This window comes from Myotis myotis, unplaced genomic scaffold (genome assembly GCF_014108235.1).
Source record: "Myotis myotis isolate mMyoMyo1 unplaced genomic scaffold, mMyoMyo1.p scaffold_m19_p_9, whole genome shotgun sequence".
NCBI classification, from domain to species: Eukaryota; Metazoa; Chordata; class Mammalia; order Chiroptera; family Vespertilionidae; genus Myotis; species Myotis myotis.
This window is the reverse complement of record NW_023416401.1, coordinates 43,507,881-43,527,540: the sequence shown is the minus strand read 5'-3', so window position 1 is coordinate 43,527,540 and position 19,660 is coordinate 43,507,881. Positions and strand designations below refer to the sequence as shown.

Genomic DNA, 19,660 nt, shown 5'->3' with positions numbered 1-19,660 from the left:
TAGGGATTGGGCCTGCCCTCTGCCACCCGGGAGCAGGCCTAAGCCAGCAGGTCGTTATCTCCTGAGGGGTCCCAGACTGCAAGAGGGCACAGGCCGGTCTGAGGAACCCCCCCTTCCCCTGAGTGCACAAATTTTTGTGCACCGGGCCTCTAGTATGGAAATAATAAGGACCTAAAATAGCCACACAATCTTGAAAAGAAGAAAAAAAATGACTTCAAATTGACCAAAGAGCTACAGCAATCAAGATAGTATGGTATTGCTATAAAGACACACAAATAGATCAACAGAAGAGATGGGTCCAGAAATAGACCTAACACTTTATAAGCAATTGATTTCTCACAAAAACATCAAAATAATCCAATGAGAAAAGAAAGTCTTTTCACAAAAAACAACTTGCTATCCCTATGGGAAAATAAAATGAACCTCAATCCATACCTCATCTGTTACTCAAAAATTAATTAGGATGGATCATAGACCTGAATGTAAAAGCTAAAACCAAAATACAGCCAGAAGGAAAGAAAGAATATCGCCATAACCTGAAGTATGAAAAGTTTTAAGAAATAAAAAAAAGAAAACAACAACTACAAAATAAAAAATGGATCAATTATATTTCATTAAAATAAGAAATTTCTGGTCACTAAAAGATATTAACAAAATGAAAAAGCAAGCCACTGACTGGGAGAAAGTATTTGCAAAACATGTACCAGAAAAAGTACTGGTATCCAGAATACATAAAGAACTCCTACAATTCAGGAATAATGAAAAAAAACAACTCATTATTTTTAAAAAGGCAAAAGATTTAAGTTATACTTCAAAAAGAAGATGCAAATGACTAATAAGCACATTAAAAAGTACTTAACATTACTGGCCATCAGAAAATGCAAATCAAAACCACCATGAGCTACCATTACCACCACACAGGAGAACAGCTACAATTCAAAAGACTAATGACATCAAATGTTGGTCAGGATATAGAGCAACCTGAACATTTGATGAGAGGAGTATAAGATAGTGCAATCATTCTTTAAAAAAAAAAAAAAAAAAAAAGTTTGGCCATTTTTTATACATAAAATTTTCTCACACATTAAAAAAGTGGCATTCCTATACATAAAATTTTCTTACACATTACAAAAAAGTCTGGTATTCTTATACATAAAAAAGTTTGGCAATTTGTAATACATATATCTACTCTAAGACCCAACAATTCCAAGCCCTAAGTACTTAACCAAAAGAAATAAAAACATATGTCAAAAAAAAGTCTTCACCAGAATTCTATAGCAGCTTTATCCATAATAGCCCAAAGCAGAAAACAACCCAAATTTCATGTCCATCAACAGGAAAACAGGCCCTAGCCGGTTTGGCGTAGTGGATAGAGTGCTGACCTACGGACTGCAAAGTTCTGGGTTCAATTACAGTCAAGGGCACATGCCCGGGTTGTGGGCTCGATCCCTGGTAGGGGGCGTGCAGCAGATAGCCGATCAATGATTCTCTCACATCACTGATGTTTCTCTCTCTCTCTTTCCCTCTCCCTTCCTCTCTGAAAAATCAATAAAAATATATTTAAAAAAAAAAAAAAAACACAGGAAAACAGGTATGCAAATTGTGGCACAATCAGTGGACTACTATTTATCAGTAGCTAGGAATGGCTAACGACACTTGCAACAGTACAGATAAAACTCAAAGGCATTTTGCTGAAAGGAAGAATCTAGATACAAAGGAATGTGGTGAAAGAACCCAGAAATAAGAGCACACCCTGTGTGATGCATTTAAATGAAGTTCTAGAACAAGCAGAATAATCCAAGTTGAAAAACCAGAAAGATGTCTGTGCAAGTTCTTGTACTCTTCTTTTAATTTTTCCTAAATTGGAAAGTAGATCAAAATAAAAAGTTACAAAACAAACAGCACTCAATACAGGTGAGCTGCTAGCTGTGCTGGCCTTCCTGGGAGGGCCCCTCTGCTCCCTGCACTGGCTGCCACTTCTGCATCCATCCTGTGATCCTGGCCAAGCCTCAGATCTGGGTCTTCTCATCTCAGTCACCTCCGTGGCTGGTAGCACCCTTCCACCTACGCTGATCTGGTCCTGTTCCAAACCCCTCTTGCACACTCTGACACTGAACTGTCCTCAATGGTTGCTGTATCTTAGATCTGATTCCTCAACCTACTGTCTTTGGGAATAAAGGTCCTGTCTTCTATGGGCATTCATAGCACCTCTAACATCATTTCTCAACTATAATTAGAGTTCATATTGCCTCTTAAAAGGTGGAAAGTAAAGAATTTTGGGAAGAGAAACTGGCAGATGGAGTGATTTTCCTAAGGCAAATAGAAAAAAGAGAAAAGGGAGTTAAATCAGATCAGAACCCCCTGAAGAAGGAAAATCAGAACATGGGTTAAACTAAGCAGAGAAACCTGATGAGGCAAAAACTGAATGAGATGGGAACCCAGCCCACCACCTCAGGTCAGTACACACAAAGAAATGAAACAGACATCCATAGCAACTCTCAGGTATGTGTGTAAATCTTGGATAAAGATTTATCAGGAGACCGTATAAACTCAAAAATATTTGCCACAGAGCATTAACAATTTAAAGCTGCAGAGACCTGATGCTACAGAGGAACAATGAATAACAAGACAGTATAATCATTAGAGTCTAATGATCACACAGAGTTGGCACTAACTCTCAAGGACAGGAAATCTTTAGTGTCCCTGTTCCCTGTTAGGTCTCTAGCATAAATCTCCTCAAGGCATGTCCACGTCTTCTCTCTCTTTCTCAGCTAGTTGTTTTCAGATACCTGTTATTTTCCAAACCCCTGATCCACATGAAATTTAAGTAGCTATATATAAACATAGATTGTAGAATATCAAAAGAGAGAAGGTCTCTAAACATGAGAAGGATCAGAACTTTCCCTCCCATTTTTGGTTGCTATATAAGTTACAAGAGTCAAATGAATTAGAGAGATTGAAAAGTAAAAATTCCTAATTATTTAGGAAATTTCCCTCCCCAGCTCAGGCCTGGTGGATGTGATGGCATCAATAAATCTCCTATAAACTTTTGAGCCATAGGTCTCTACTTCTTTCATATTAACTAGGGTCCTAACAGGCCACATTTGCCAGTCATATTGTTCCTGACATTGGTGACAATTAACTGGATTTTACACAGAACAAATTATGTACTGAGACTCTTTAAAAATTCACTGTTCATTAATTCAATAGTGTTTGAGAATAGCTTTTTCTATTGATGTATTTAAAGGTTCAGACTGGTATTTTCACAGTTTTATTTCCCTGGCATGCCTTTGGACCAATTTTCTATCAGTCCAGTCCATTTGAGTATAAATTATTTTTTTTCTAGACTAGCCTTCCAAAGACATTTAAAGAGAAAGTATATGGTTAGTTGTTTCTGCTTCTCTTCCAATGTTCCTGAGAAACACATCCAGATCAGCCTCATGCTTCTGAGGGCAGCTAGAAACTGGGCTCAGAATAAAGCATGCTGCTCATCTGGCCGCAGGGCTGAGTCAGGGCTGAGTTCGTGACCTGACTAAAGCCAAGGAGATGCAGTGAGGCTGGGGATGGTGGGAGAGCTACTCTTGGTAAAGGCAGCCTCAATGGACACGCATTTGTAATTTTCCCTAAGGAACTTCTGCTCATTCAAGAAGTTAGAAAAGCAATGTCAAGGTGAGCAGTGTCGTAGTTATCCATGGAGGGAAATCCAGGACATCAGGAAAGGGATTCTGTGAGGCTACAAATGATGAGATGCTGACAGAATAGCCCAGACTGTGTACTCAGGAAAGTGAAGCCAGGAAGAGATCAAAGACCTGAAACAATGAGAAGAAACCTGAACAGTTCAGTAGAAGTGAGGCACAGGAATCATGGATAAGACATTTGTGATCTGAGAAGCAGGTCTCAGCTCAACGTGCTGGGGATCTAGAGTCCTAACACCAAATGATTCACACTGGAGCAAAGATGAGAAGACCCATTACCTATGTTCTTTATTAGACTTAACATCCTCAAACTTCTTGGTTTAAGTAATAGATTCTATTTCCACAATCACCTTAATAAATACCTTTGAAAAAGCAACAAAATCTTATTTCAATCTCTTTGAAAACAAAATTTAAAAAAACACACACTCATATCCTTCCTTTTAAAGGATTAAAAGAAGTCAAATCACCAAAGAGAAAGAGCAAATCAAACTCTGAGGCCAAATCTGAAGCAAAAGTCAGAGTCTAGAAATGCAGGGAGATGAAAAGGGCTCCCCTGATGGTTTCCAGAGGCACGAGGCTCCTCCACAAACATCCTGGGTCACAGCAGAGCCAGCTCAGGGCCCAGCCTGTGAGCTGAAAAGGCCTCCAAGCCTAATGCTTTGCTGTTGCCATGTTGGATTCTTAATGTTGGACATCCCAACAAGGAGTCCACAGCTGCATGTCACACAGGGCCTCGCAAATCACGACCTCTCTGAGGAGCTGTGACAGAATGCATGGATAGCTGGGCTCTCCATTCTGTGAGTGGTGATTTGTAATGCTGATTTTTTATAATGGGTCCCAGGATTAACAAAGCAGGGGAAATGTACTAACAATCATTGATGAAGATACTCTAAGGCAGTGGTCGGCAAACTCATTAGTCAACAGAGCCAAATATCAACAGTACAACGATTGAAATTTCTTTTGAGAGCCAAATTTTTTAAACTTAAACTATATAGGTGGATACATTATTATTAACTTAATTAGGGTACTCCTAAGGCTTAGGAAGAGCCACACTCAAGGAGCCAAAGAGCCGCATGTGGCTCGCGAGCCGCAGTTTGCCAACCACGGCTCTAAGGAATTATCCGTTCTAATTTTTCTAGGTAATCACCACCCAGACAGGACTGTACTACTTCTAATGCCTTCCTGTTATGATAAGTGCTTAGAGAACATAAGCCGACCTAGAAACATAGAAAGTAATTAGTATCAAGGAATAAAGGGGACAAAAATAGTCATCTATTTTGGGAACCAATAAAAATAAGATAGCACAATATATGCAAAAAAATATCTGAAACAAACCTTAAAGAGAGATTTTATGGGCTTATCAGGTTCTGGTACTGAAGAGTTGAATAACTCCATGTTTTGGGTAGGAAAAAAGAAGTTTCTAGGACCCATAACTTCTTTTATCCTCTCAACATTTCCTGTTAAGCCTTAAAGAGTAAGCACTGAATATTTAATCAGTATTTTAATGAGAAACATATTGCAAAAACTCTACAGGATGTAGAACAAATTTAACAAACAACTAATAGAATCATAATCTAAAAAAATTTACTCACAGGGGCAACACAAAAAGGAAGTATCAATGTGCAGAGAAAGGTGCAGGACCTACATAAGGAACGTTTCTCTCAACTTACATAAATGGATAGTCCAAAACCCTAAATAAAAATATATCAATTCTTTCCAAATTAATGTACACATTTAATACAAATCTGATCAAAATGCAAATGAGATATTTTTTAATCTGCCCAAGTAATTATTAAATACATCTAAAAGAATAAATGGATGGAAATAACTAAGAAGTCTTTGATAAAAACTCATTAGTAAGAAATCTTATGTTAGGGGAGGATCATATCTATATATATAAAAAGCCAGGGGCCATCGCAACCAAACGAACGACCGAACAGGCTGAGTGGGGCGACAAGGCTGGCAGGGGTGTTAGTGAGGGACAACCAAACAACTGAGCAGCAATCTGCATGGGGCGACCAGGCCGGCAGGCCGGCAGGAGGGTTAGTGAGGGATGATCAAACGACTGAACAGCAGGCTGTGTGGGGCAACCATGCCAGTGGGGCGGGGGGGGGGGGGGGGGGGGGGGGGCAACCAGGCCAGCAGAGGGTGCAGTTGGCAGCAACCAGGCCAGCAGGGGGGGCAGTGAGGGGGTGACCAGGCCAGCAGACAGAGGCAGTTAGGGGTGATCAGGCTGGCAGGGGGGCCAGTAGGGGCAATCAGGCAGACAGGTAGGAGAGCAGTTAGGAGCCAGCGGTCCTAAATTGTGAGAGGGATGTCCGACTGCCGGTTTAGGCCCAATCCTTAGGACATCCCCTGGCAGTCGGACATCCCCCGAGGGGTCCCGGATTGTAGAGGGTGCAGGCTGGGCTGAGGGGAAGCCCCCCCATGCACGAATTTCATGCACCAGGCCTCTAGTATTTTCATAACGAAATACACAAGTAAAACTTGAAACATCTTGCCGGGGAGTAGGGGGCACACATGCAGAAGGGGCCCTGGTCCTCCACCACACAGAGAGAGAGCCCTAAGAGGGGCAGGCATGTGAACCTCTAGGCTGGACACAATTTTTATGTTAATCAAAGGAAGCATAGGTTTACATACAATTCAAAATACCTTTGAGAGATCCAAAACAATATAGACCAAATCAAAAGGCAATAGAAAAAAATGAAGAAAATATCTGAAAAGAACATAACTCATACAAGTCCTGTAAACACTTAAAACAATGGGATTTATCAAACAAAAATTCAGGTAGAAAATAAATGTAAAAAAGAAAATACCAAGGAATAAACCAAGGAGGTAAAGACCTATACTCAGAAAATTACAAGATACCGAAGAAAGAAATTGAAGAAACAAATAAGTGAAAACATAGACCATGTTCACGGATAGGAAAAATTAACATCATTAAAATGTCCACACTACCCAAAGCAATCTATAGATTCAATGGAATTCCTAGCAAGATACCAATGGTGTATTTCACAGAACTAGAACAAATATTCCAAAAATTTATATGGAACCATAAACAACTCCAAACAGCCAAAGCAATCTTGAGAAAGAACAAGTTGGAGGTATCACTAACTTGAAAGAATATATGCACCTCCATAGTCATCAAAGTATTATTTACACCTAGAGTCCCAGTGCACAAAATCCATGCACTTGGGGGTTGGGGGGATGTCCCTCAACCCAGCCTGCACCCTCTCCAATCTGGGACCCCTCAGGGGATGTCGGACATCCCTCTCACAATCCGGGACTGCTGGCTCCTAACCGCTCACCTGCCTGCCTGACTGACTGACCCCAACTGCTTCTGCCTGCCAGCCTGATCACCCCCTAACCCAGACGTGGGCAAACTACGGCCCGCGGGCCGGATCCGGCCCGTTTGAAATGAATAAAACTATTGAAATAAAAGACCGTACCCTTTTATGTAATGATGTTTACTTTGAATTTATATTAGTTCACACAAACACTCCATCCATGCTTTTGTTGCGGCCCTCTGGTCCAGTTTAAGAACCCATTGTGCCCTCGAGTCAAAAAGTTTGCCCACCCCTGCCCTAACCACTCCCCTGCCAGACTGACTGACACCTAATCACTCACAACTGCCCTCCCCTGCTGGCCCAATCTCCCCCAACTGCCCTCCCCTGCTGGTCATCTTGTGGTGGCCATCTTATGCCGATGGGGGTGGCCATCTTGTGATGACATGCAGCAGCCATCTTATGATGACATGGGGACAGCCATCTTGTGATGACATGGGGCAGTCATCTTGTGATGACATGGGGGCGGCCATCTTGTGATGACATGGGGCACCCATCTTGTGATGACATGGGGGTGGCCATCTTGTGATGATGTGTGGGCACAAGGGCCACCTAGGATTTTATTAGTATAGATAGCCAAGGTCTGGAAACAGGCCAAGTGCCCATCAGGAGATGAGTATATAAAAAAGCTTTAGTACATTTACACAATGGAATATTACTCAGCTATAAAAAAGAAAGAAATCACCCTTTGCAACTGCATGGATAGACCTGGAGAGTATTAATTGAAATAACCCAACCAGAGAAAGATATATACCATAAGATTTCACTTATATGTGGAATTTAATGAACAAAATAAACTAACAAACAACATAGAAACAGACTCATAGATAGAGAACAGAATGACAACTGTCAGAGGGGAGGAGATTTCAGGGCTGGGTTAAGAAGGTGAAGGTATTATGAAAAAAAACAACTCATGACACAGCAGTATGGGGATTACTAGAGAGGAAGGGGGGTAGGAGAAGGTAGAAGAGGGTATAGGAGGGGATAAATGATGATGGAATGAGACTTGAATTGGGGTGGTAAACATATAATACAATATACAGATAATGTATTACAGAATTGTATACCTGAAACCTATATAATTTTATTAACCAATGTCACCCAATAAATTCAACAAAATAGAAGAAACATGGAGAGAGAAAAAAAAAAAGAAAAAGAAATATAGCCCAACCGACATGGCTGAGTGGTTGAGCGTCAACCTATGAGCCAGGAGGTCAAGATTCTATTCCCAGTCAGGGCACATGCCCGGGTTTTAGACTCAATCCCCAGTAGGGGGCATGCAGGAGGCAGCCAATTAATGATTCTCTCTTATCACTGACTAGAGGCCTGGTGCATGAAATTCGTGCATGGGTGGCAGACCCTCAGCCCAATCTGCACCCTCTCAAAATCCGGGACCACTGGCTCCTAACCTCTCTGCCTGCCTGCCTGATCACCCCTAACCCCTCTGCCTGCCAGCCTGATTACCCCTAACTGCCTCTGCCTGATCGCCTCTAACCACTCTGCCTGATCGCCTCTAACCACTCTGCCTGCCTGCCTGATCGCCCCTAACCACTTGCCTGCCTGTCTGATTGTCCTTAACCACTTGCCTGCCTGTCTGATCATGCCTAACCACTCTGCCTGCCTCCCTGATGGCCCCTACCTGCTCACCTGCCTGCCTGCCTGCATGCCTGATCATCCCTAACTACTCTGCCTGCCTGCCTGCCTGATCACCCCTAACCACTTGCCTGCCTGCTTGATCACCCCTAATCACTCTGCCTGCCTGTCTGATCACCCCTAAACACTTGCCTGCCTCTCTGATCGCCCCTAACCACTCTGTATGCCTGCCTGATCGCCCCTAACTGCTCGCCTGCCCACTTGCTTGCCTCTAACCACCTCTGCCTTGGCCCCTGCCGCCACGTCTTCATCGGGAAGGACGTCTGGAATGATGTCCTGAAGGTCGTTCAGCTGTCCAGTCTAATTAGCATATCACACTTTTATTATTATAAGTGTTTCTATGTCTCTCACCCTCTCCCTTCCTCTCTAAAATCAATAAAAATATCTATATCATAAAAGACCTGTGGTCATGATGCCCAAACAAGCAGCGGCTCTCGTGGCGGGCAGGACAGGGCGCGAGCTACTTGTGGCAGAGAGCTACTAGAGGTGGAGAGCTACGAATGGCGGAGGGCAGGGTGCAAGCTACGAGCAGGGATGGGCAGGGCAGCCAGCTGAGGCAAGCAGAAGCAAACGTACTGGGTCTCTAGTTTTTTTAAAAGAAATGTAAAAATCAGGACAACAGCAGCAACACATGTGAAGCATCCTGGAGGCATCCCTTACTACATCACCCTCATCCACCAAGAATCTTGTTAAGCAATGTCCTTATGTTACCACTGTCTGCAGGCAAGGACACTGAGGGCCAGGGCCACACACCCATGAGAGGCAGTACTGAAGCTGGATCCTACAAAGATGCCCCCTAAACAGCCGGCTGATAAACCTCTGCTGAAGTCAATAATTTTTTAAATAGTCAATCTAATATTCAAGACATGCAAATTTAAATCAGATGTCCCTTTCACCTCTCAAATCATCTAAGATTTTTCAAAGTAATGCTCATGATAATAGCACTATAATCATGAAAAATGGAGACCTAAACGCCCAACATTAGGATAACGGGTCAATCAATCATGATAAAACAAAACAATGGACTGTCATACAACTTTTCAAAATCAAATTTTCAAGCACTATTAGGTGACATGGGAAACTGCTCACAAGGCAATTGCTAGGGGAAGAAGTGGGTTGTTCACACAATGTGGTCCACAAGTAAATATCTGAAAATGGACCAAAACATAAACACTTGCCCTTTGGTGATTTTTATTTGCTTCTTTATAACTCCTATATATTCAGAAATTCAAACCACATAGTAAGACATTAGCTGTTAAATGCATTTTTATAGCAATGAGATAAAAAGTCAAAAGACAGAACTAGCTCACTTTATTACTTCAAACTCTGTTTCCCTGGCTTCTTGGCATCACTTCCTCTTGGTCCTGATGACAAGAATAAGCACACTGTACTGTGTAACACATTTTTCCTTCAGCTTCTGAGAATTGGTAATCATTAGCCTGACAAAAAATACACATTCCTTCGCACTTGGCATTGCTGATCACACCCTTTTTCAAGCTCTATTTGCACTTCAAAGGCACTGGACTGCTTCCTACCTGCTCTTTCACTGGCTGTGCCATTCCCTCATCCGTGTGTTCATGGGCCTTGTGCAGAAAAGAGTTCGCACAGCAGGCCCAAGCTGCCTGTCCTTAGAAAGGCCTGCTCGCCAGGGTGGCCCTTGCTGGTGTCTGGGAACTTGGATCCATTCCTAAGTGGCAAGTGTGGCCCACTGCACCTGACTAGTTTGTACCACAATGTGGTTTATGCGTAATGTCTCTCCTTCCTGGAGTCTGGAAGTTTGGTAGTGCCAGGCAGAGGGTGCCTACATGACCAAACCCCCATAAAAACACTGGACCAGGCTAGCCCTGTGTGGCTCAGTGGTTGAGCATTGACTTATGAACCAGGAGGTCACAGTTCAATTCCCAGTCAGGGCACATGCCCGGGTTATGGGCTTGATCCCCAGTGGGAGGCATGCAGGAGGCACCCAATTGATGGTTCTTTCTCATCGTTGATATTTCTCTCTCTCTCCTTCTCCCTTCCTCTCTGAAATCAATTTTTTAAAAAATTTTAAAACCCTGGGCCAGGCTGAGTCTCCAATGAGCATCTCAGGTAGCTAACATGTCACATGTGTTCTCACATCTCATTCTAGGGAAATAAGCAGATCCTGTGTGAGTCCTCAGGAAGAGGGCTCCTGAGGGCTCACCCAGTTTCCTCTGTCATCGCCCCTGCACCTTCTCCCTCGCTGATTTTTCCCAGTGCCCTGTTGCTGTAGTGAATTGTGGCCAATGACACAACTGTATCCTGAGTCGGGGGCAGTCTTGGGGACCCAATGCCAACAGTCCATCCACATTTCTGAAAGCACAGAAAACAAAATGTAAATAGACAACCCCACCAGGTGTGTTTGCAAGCTTCCCTTAGTTTTCATTTACAAATTCCTCCTTCAACATTTCCTGTCTGCTTCTCCTCCCCGCTCTCTTGCCTCTCATTAATTCAATTCAAATATTTCTTCACCTAAACTTCCTTTCAGCCTCATTTTAGTGGCAACACACCAAGTGCAGTTAGCCAAACGCGCAGGTTTGGGGATCATAAATTCTCCTTGAAAAGAGATTATTGGGCTCCTTCTACAAAGACTCTTCATGCAGCCATGACTGGTCAGGTGGCAGAATACATAGGAGTACAAAGAGAAAACACCCCAGGTCTTGGGGGAGGACTAAGTAAAGGTGCAAGGAGAAACAGTCAAATGAACCTTAGGGGAGAGAAGAAAGAACAGGGAACCTTTTATTCAACATCGGAGGAGGAAAAGCCTGCTCCTGAACACAGTGGCCGGCTGAGGGGGACACTGCCAGGTGGTCAGGAGATCTGTTAGGAAATGAGGACCTGAGCTACACACACACACACACACACACACACACACACACGCACGCACACACACGCCATGCAGGTGGTCCCCAGCCAGGGAACTGAACCCACCAGACCAATGCTGGAGTCTAAGGCAAGAGCCTCAGCTACAGGCTCAGGTGGACGAGGACAGCACCGGGCACAGGGGTGCTGGCCTCTGAGTGTCTCCCACTGAGTCAGATCGACACCGTTCCCCCCTTTCCTCAGAACCGTCCAGGAATCCTGAGAGTCACTTCCCCTCCCCAGGTGCCTGGCACCTGGCTCAGCAGGCTCCCTTACCCCGGCCTGTGGAGGGCAGGCAGGCTGTGTCTGCCACATATCTGTCCCCCTGCACTGTGCACAGTCCCTGCATTCAACAGCTGGTTGTTAATGAATGATTTCCCACCACTTCCTGCAGACAGCCGCCTTGGAGTCAGCCAGGTTTCTCACAGCTCACTGGCGACAAACAACAGACAGTGCCACCTCAATTCCAGAAACATGATGCTAACCTGTTTCTCCCTGATAGACAGAAAGTGTTCTTTAAAAACAGGGATGAAGTACTGTCATGCCCAACTGCACTGGCAGAGCCAGAGTTTGCTAAATATGCCATATGAAACCACAAAAGACTGCAGAAGACACTCCAGTTGTACTTTTCTAACCTTGGAAGTGACTCTGATGACAACAGCGCCCTCTGCTGACTCCTGACCATAGAACCACATGCCTAGGAAACACACCTCAATCTCCTATAAAGTCTTCTTAGGGTGAAAATGTGTTTTTATTGTGAAGACAGCAGACAAAGGTGAATTATCCCCATCTCGGTTTCCATTGTCCTTCATTTCACTTAGCACCCTGTGTGTCATAACAACATCTAATGTTCCCAGAGGTTTATTAGCATTAACAGAAAGATTGCCAGTTCAGTTACCCAGTCGGGGCACATGCCCGAGATTGAGGGCTTGACCCCTGGTGGGGCGATTGATGTTCTGCTCTCATGTCTGTATTTCTCTCTTTCTCTCCCTCTCCCTTCCTCTCTCTCTATAAATCAACAGAAATATTTCCTTTAATTTTTTTCAACTAATCTAGAAATAGAAACACCTTAACTTGTAAGAATATATTTTAAAAACCTAGAACAAACTTCCTTAGGAATAAAACATTTTATTAACATAATATCCCTATTAAGTTGAGAATACAAAATGGTGCAACCTTATCAAGGGGGATTTGCAAGTGTCTCTCAAGAATATATGTGCATTCACCCTTTGACCTAGCATCCTATTTCTAAGAAAGGCTCCCCAAGGCAAGCTGGCAGACTATGAAGTGAAGTGTGAACAAGGCCAGTCCCTATACCACTATGTGTAACAGCAATGACTGGGGACCATGGAGAGAAACAATCAACACAACCCTACACAGCCGTTTAATTTTATTCTCAATGTACCTGTTTAAAAAGAGCACAAGAAAGATCTCTCCCTCATGCTGAAGAATAATCTGCAGAATATATTATTAATTGGGGGGAAAGCAAGGAACTTAAAAGGGAGTAACGTGCTTCATTTTTTAAAAACTGGGAGAAATATGAATATATTTGTGTACAGCGTTATGTATTCAAAGAGAAACATTTAAAGAATGAGCCAAAAATGACTATAAAGGGTCACCTCTGGAGGGAGGGAAAGAATAGGGGTCAAGGGGAAAGGTACCCGTAAACCTCACTGAACCACCTTGTTTTAGACTTTCAACTTTGGAACCATGTAAATGTGGTAATTTTTTTCATGTAGAAAAATAGCAAAGCAATCTTGAAAAATAAAAAATCAACTGAAACAAATCACTAATTGCATATCAAAGTGGTAGCACACCAATGCAGAGAAAGATTACTTTAGGTGACTTAATTTTATATCTCTAGTGTAATACTAGAGGCCTGGTGCACAGATTTGTGCACTGGTGGGGTCCCTAGGCCTGGCCTGTGGACACCCCCTGAGGGGTCCCAGATTGTGAGAGGGCAGTTCTCAGGCGGCACATCCTGAAATCGGACTCCCTCCTCTCTAGTTCTGGGTGCATCACTCAAGAGCCATAGTTGCCAAGTCACCGCAGCTTGGCAGCTCCTGCATTGAGCATCTGCCCCATGGAGGTCAGTGCATGTCATAGCTACTGGTTGGAGCATCTGCTCCCTGGTGGTCATTGCATGTCATAGCTACCAGTCAGACGGTTGAAGGGTTGGATGGTCACTTAGGCTGTTATATATATAGATATCTTAAAGTACATGAAGAACCACAAGGAAATCCTTAATTTAGAGAGTATTCAATAGGTTCATTATTAGCAATATAGGTTTTGTTCTTTTGACATTATATATTGTGATGTTTTTTATAAAAGACTTTCAGCCTAAGAAAAATTATGCAAATATATAATCAAAGAAGTTCATTAAAAACTTCTAAGATATTTAAGTTAAATAAATGCATGACTTACTTCTTCACATTATAAATTTACTAGAGGCCTGGTGCATGAAATTTGTGCATGGAGGGAGTGTGTCCCTCAGCCCAGCCTGCACCCTCTCCAATCTGGGACCCCTCGAGGGATGTCCGACAAACAGGCAGTCGGACATCCCTCTCACAATCCAGGACTGCTGGCTCCCAACTGCTCGCCTGCCTGCCTGCTTGCCTGCCTGATGGCCCCTAACCACTTCTGCCTGCCTGCCTGATCACCCCCTAAACACTCCATTGCCAGCCTGATCGACGCCTAACTGCTCCCCTGCAGGCCTGGTCCCCCCCAACTGCCCTCCCCTACAGGCCTTGTCCCTCTCAACTACCCTCCCCTGCAGGCCAGGGTCCCTCCCAACTGTCCTCCCCTGCAGGCCGGTCACCCCCAACTGCCCTCCCCTGCCAGCCTGATCACCCACAACTGCCCTCCCTTTCAAGCCTGGTCCCTCCCAACAGCTTTCCTCTGCCGGCCATCTTGTGTCCACATGGGGGTGGCCATCTTGTGTGTTGGAGTGATGGTCAATTTGCATATTACCTCTTTATTATATAGGATAAACTTCTCAGCTCTGTCTATTGAAAACCTTAAAATAAATGAAAACCCCAGAGTACCATGCAGCTCTAGGATCCAGACTATGGTCTCTAAATACACAGTGTAGCATGAACTAAAGGGAACCAGGGTACCTACTCATTCCAGTCTGGGCAGGAAACAGACGAGGTAAGTCTGAGCAATCTTATCATATTAGAATGCAATCAAGCTGCCAAGGATGACTGGAGCCATGTCAAAACACACACACAAAAAAAAAAAACAGGAGCAGAGCACAGTAATAATTAAAAGAATAAAGAGTGCAAGAAGACTAAAATACATAAATTACATTTTTTAACAATACCTCCAAAAAAAACTTACAAGTCATCTTTGAAGACTGCTGAAACATTAACTCACTATTCTGTAAATTAATAAGGAGAAAGAATCAAGCATGTCCCCTGTCTTTCCTGTACTAACATATTTCATGTTAACTAAATGGTTGATAAGAGAAAATTCTTCTTTACAGAAGAATCCTAGCTAATAAATATAGAAAGAACACTACAACCAGGGAATCATCATTTTACAATCACTAATAAAAGTAAATGAACACAGGTCCCCATTACTTGGTAAACCATTTGGTAAATATCATGGAGAAAGTCATAATAAAGAGACTAGTCTGAGAATTCCCTGAACCCACTGATTGTTCTTAATATAATTAATATTTAGAAAAGCAGATACTACATCCTTCTGATAAATTCAATAGGAAGTACAGAGCATCATCTATGAAGGATTCTTGCCAAAGAAAAAGGAAAAACCTAAATCTTATCAGCTAGAGAAACATGTTAATACTAGAAGCAACCATCCGAAATGCAGAAATTGTAGAGACAAATAATAGATTCCATTTCTTCAACAAATAAATAGCATGAAAAGTGGGATGGATTGCCATATATCATAAGGGACTGAAGAAGCACAGTGACCAAAAGCATAGATATAAATGGGTTTAAAGGAGGCAAAACAAATCACACTAGCACTAGTCAAAATAAAGCTGGAATGCTTGTATTTATCAGGTGAAATAGATTTCACAACAAAACTATCACCTGGAATAAAGAAGGTTGCCTCATAAATGATAAGAGGACATGGCTCAAGAGGACATAACAGTCTTCAATGCCTATGAATGAAATAACAGAGCTTCAGACTAGAAGTACTAGTAGCCAGAATGGAGAGAGCATCAATGAGAAATACACAAATCACAATTATACTTGAAGGTTTCAATATTCCTTTCTCCAAGACTGCAAGACCAGCAGGCAGAAAATCAGCAAGGACGCAGTAGACTTCAGCACTCTCGACCACCTTTTCCTGGTCCTGACACTGATGACACCTCACCCAACCAGAACATACATTCTCCCTCAGGACAAGTGGAGCATGTGCCAACATAATCTGTATTCTGAGCCATAAAATAAGTCTCAATGAAGTGAAAAGAGGGAATGCGATGAGGCAAACAATAAGGAAAGTACCAGCAGACAAGATGAGTGGCGGATGTTCAGGAGGAAGAGGAGAAGGAAGGTGGAGACTAAGCCAGAGCTAAAGGAATCAGATCTGCCTGGGCCCTTCACAAGTCCTCGGGTGACAAAGGGGTCTGGAAGGGCGAAGCGGCCAGGTAGGAGGGCACTTCTTAACTCAGATACAAAATTGGGTCCCATGTACTCCCCAACCTTTTCATTTCAAACTGCAACAGAAACTCAGTGTCACCTTGTTTGGTAAAGAGATTGCGAAATGTGCTGCACAGGTAGAAGGTCCCGCTGCTGTGTAAGTCCACGTGGAGCTGGTAGCCATGCAGCCCGTACTCAGGGCTGTCATCCAAAAGGGGGATGTGAGGAGGCAGCTCATAGGGGCTAAAAAGAAAAACAAACACACATGAATTTGTCAATACCAGAAAGAAAATACTCTTTAAAAAACTAGCATACATTCAAAGCACCAGCCCTATCAATCCCCTGCAGGAACCCCAGTAACCTCCAACACAGGAACTCCATGCCCCCTGCTCCTCCTACCAACTTCAATAAAGGCAGGCAGAGCCCTAGCCAGTTTGGGTCAATGGATAGAGCATCGGCCCACGGACTGAAGGGTCCTGGGCAGGAGGCAGCCACTCTGATGTCTCTCTCTCATGTCAATGTTTTCCTCTCTCTGTCTCTCCCCTTCCTGTTCACTCTCTAAAAATCAATGGGAAAATATCCTTGGATGAGGATTAACACACATAAAAAAAGATAAGCAGAGATGTGAGCTCCGCCGGGATTCACAGACCACCCAGGGCAGCAACTCCGCTCCTCAGTAGCTCAGCACTGTGCTCACTGCCCCGCGTTAAAGCACCTGCACACCTATGACTACACCTACAACAGCCCCACAGGTTAGGGACCTGGGCAGAAGACCCAGAGCCACAATGAGCAAAGTATTCTTCAATACAAGAAGCCGTACTACACAGGTAACAAGAGCACTCAGAAGCTTTTCAGGGAATATTTATAAGTTAGACATCTGTAGCGAAATGGAAAGCATATTCCCTACCTCAACACCCTCACATTCATTGAAAGGCCCGCATTGCAGAGACCAAGCAAACACCTGCAGGCCGGACTCAGCCAGCGACCGTGGGTCTGTGAGCCTCCCAAGGTATGAGAGCTCACGTTAGTGCAGTGTGAGGCACCAGGACGTACTGCATCTTTCAGCAGTGTAGGTACCTGCCCTATAAATAATGTTCTACAAGGCACAGAATCCTTAACCCAGAACAGATAAAGCAAATGTGCACTCATGAATAATCCAATTATCTCAGTAACAGCTCAGTAATTATGCCTGTGGGCTTGTGTCTGCTGATTAAGAACAGAATATCTTTGTAGCTATTCTCAGAATATTAAGATGTATCAACTTATAATTGTGTTAACTTTACAAAAACTAAATGCACAATGGACGGTTACGTACAGGGCGGCCGAGCCCAACGTGCTCTTCTCCACGAGGTGATGGAAGTGCAGATTGGCCATGACGAACGCCAGTTCTTCCGCTCTCTGAAACATTAATTAGTAAGAACACACTTTTCAGCTGAAATGTTTAATCTTTCCCAAGGTCGTGGTGAAGTTCGCAGCACATCGCCTTGCAGACAAAGGCAGACCCTCAACTGTAAGCTGACCTCAGGCTGAGGCACTGTTAGTGCTGCCATCTTAGTAAGAGGAATGTGTCACATGGACAGCAGGGCCACGACTCACCCAGACACACAGAGCGTGCAGTAAAAGGAGGCTCATCCTTATATTTGTGAAATAGCAAAATACTGTACTACACTTGGTACTTGTGGAAACAGGTCTTGTTAGTTCCAAGTTGTCTCAAGCTCTTTGCAAAAATAAAGACAATTCTGGGAAGAACTGCACAAACACGAGATCAATTCCACAAATACCTAATGTTCATGGCATGACCTTCCTCTCTCGAGTACCTGCTTGGCTGGACAAACCCAGTGGGGACAATTAGATTCCAGCTCTTCACTCATCCATCAGGTTAGGGACCCAGAAAATGGGACTGTACACGGAACTAATACCCATTCCTCCCCAAACTCACAAGTGACACTGCCTGGTGCAGGTGACCCAATGGCCAGACAGAGGCCAATTGGATCAGCCAGAGTCCCCGTAACTCCACAGGCCCACAGAGATAGGTGGATTCCAGTCAGGCAAACTGCAGCCCTGCCCCCAAGCACCTCGCCCAGAGTCAGGGAGGGAGAGACTCTGAAGCCTGGCAGGTTGGGAAGAGAAAGAGGTAGCAGAGAGAGACACTGAAGTCCAGTCCCGGTGAGTCTGCCTACACGAACACATACCAAGTTCTCTGAATTAAAATTTAGGAACTGCTACCTTAAAACATCCATGGGCCAAAGCCACCGAGGAACCCATGGTGAAAGGGGAACATTGCACAGCTGCTTCTCATGGAGGTGACTGCCCCGAACACAAGCCCCGAGGAGGGAGTTGGCCTTTGGCCTGACTGATGAATGAAGAAACCTCGCCTGGTGGGAGGAAAGAGCCTACACCTTTCCCTGGAGGGCAGATGCACTCACTGCCACATCCACAGGGTCAGGAACATGTGGGAGTGACTCCCAGGCCAAAGGCACAGACAGAGACTGACAAGAAAGGACACAGAAAAAGAGAAAGGAACATGAATTGCCTGGAGAGGACAGGACATCCCATGATAGTAAAGGTAGCCTATTGTCTGTGAAAACAGGAAGGACCCTCCACGGAATCGAGGACCATTTGCTACAAAATGAAGCTGGTAAGATAATAAAATGGAATGCAGCTCATGAGAAGTCTGAAAGGACTGCACATGTGATGTCCTATCCATGTGAGTGAACATGGGGTTGAGAGGGAGGGATGTCACAGTCCACGAGGCTGCCCAAGTCTTACCTTCCACAGCCCCACCAGGAGGCCTGGGTTCAGATGGAAGATCCTAACGAATCTGTCACAGCCAACCAAGGTGGAGTCAGTTAAGTTACTCAGACTGTACTTTGCAATTAGAGAAGGCCATCGAGGTCTTTGCAACGCATGTCAAAGAAAGGAAAGAGAGAAGTGAGCTCTCATGTCCACCATTTGTGACTGTTATTAGTGTACCTAAAACTGCTTTGGAAGAACATGCTAATAACGTGCACATTGCTAATAAGTGGCATGTTGAAGAGCAAGGGACACAAACAACATTATAAATCAAAGGCAAAATGGCCATACCCAAATTTCTGTCCTACCCGTGGTTTCCTTTCCCTCCCCCTGGCTCCTGCTGGCAGGTCCTTGGCCCCAGCAGAAGCTGAAGAATCAAGGAGGGGAGGAGAGGAAGAACCCTTCACCCAGCACCCTCACACCCAGCACACGGCCACAATCAAGTGGATTCTCAGTATGTGTTCCATCATCCAGGAAATTTTGTTAACTACAATGTCATTCCCTAACCATTTTAGATAACCAAGAGAAGAGGAACCTAATCACACTGTGATAATCCTATTCTTTTCCTATCCTATAGTGACCCAGGATAAAAGAGAAGTCTTTAGGACACAATCAAATTGAAATACACTGGTGGTGTTTTTAAATTACAAAGTGATGCCAACTAGTATTTCCATATAAGATGTTCTCA

General features: G+C 43.8%; 1 protein-coding gene across 1 annotated transcript in view; it reads right to left on the bottom strand.

Moving 5' to 3' along the window:
- FBXO15 (F-box protein 15) overlaps positions 1-19,660 on the bottom strand; it is a 49,300-nt gene that overhangs the window by 9,569 nt on the left and 20,071 nt on the right. The window contains exons 6-8 of the mRNA XM_036323494.1: positions 18,949-19,075; positions 17,495-17,577; positions 16,280-16,422 (exon numbers count right to left, since the gene is read on the bottom strand). Of these exons, the coding sequence (XP_036179387.1) occupies positions 16,280-16,422; positions 17,495-17,577; positions 18,949-19,075 (353 nt within the window). The remainder of the gene's footprint in view (positions 1-16,279; positions 16,423-17,494; positions 17,578-18,948; positions 19,076-19,660) is intronic.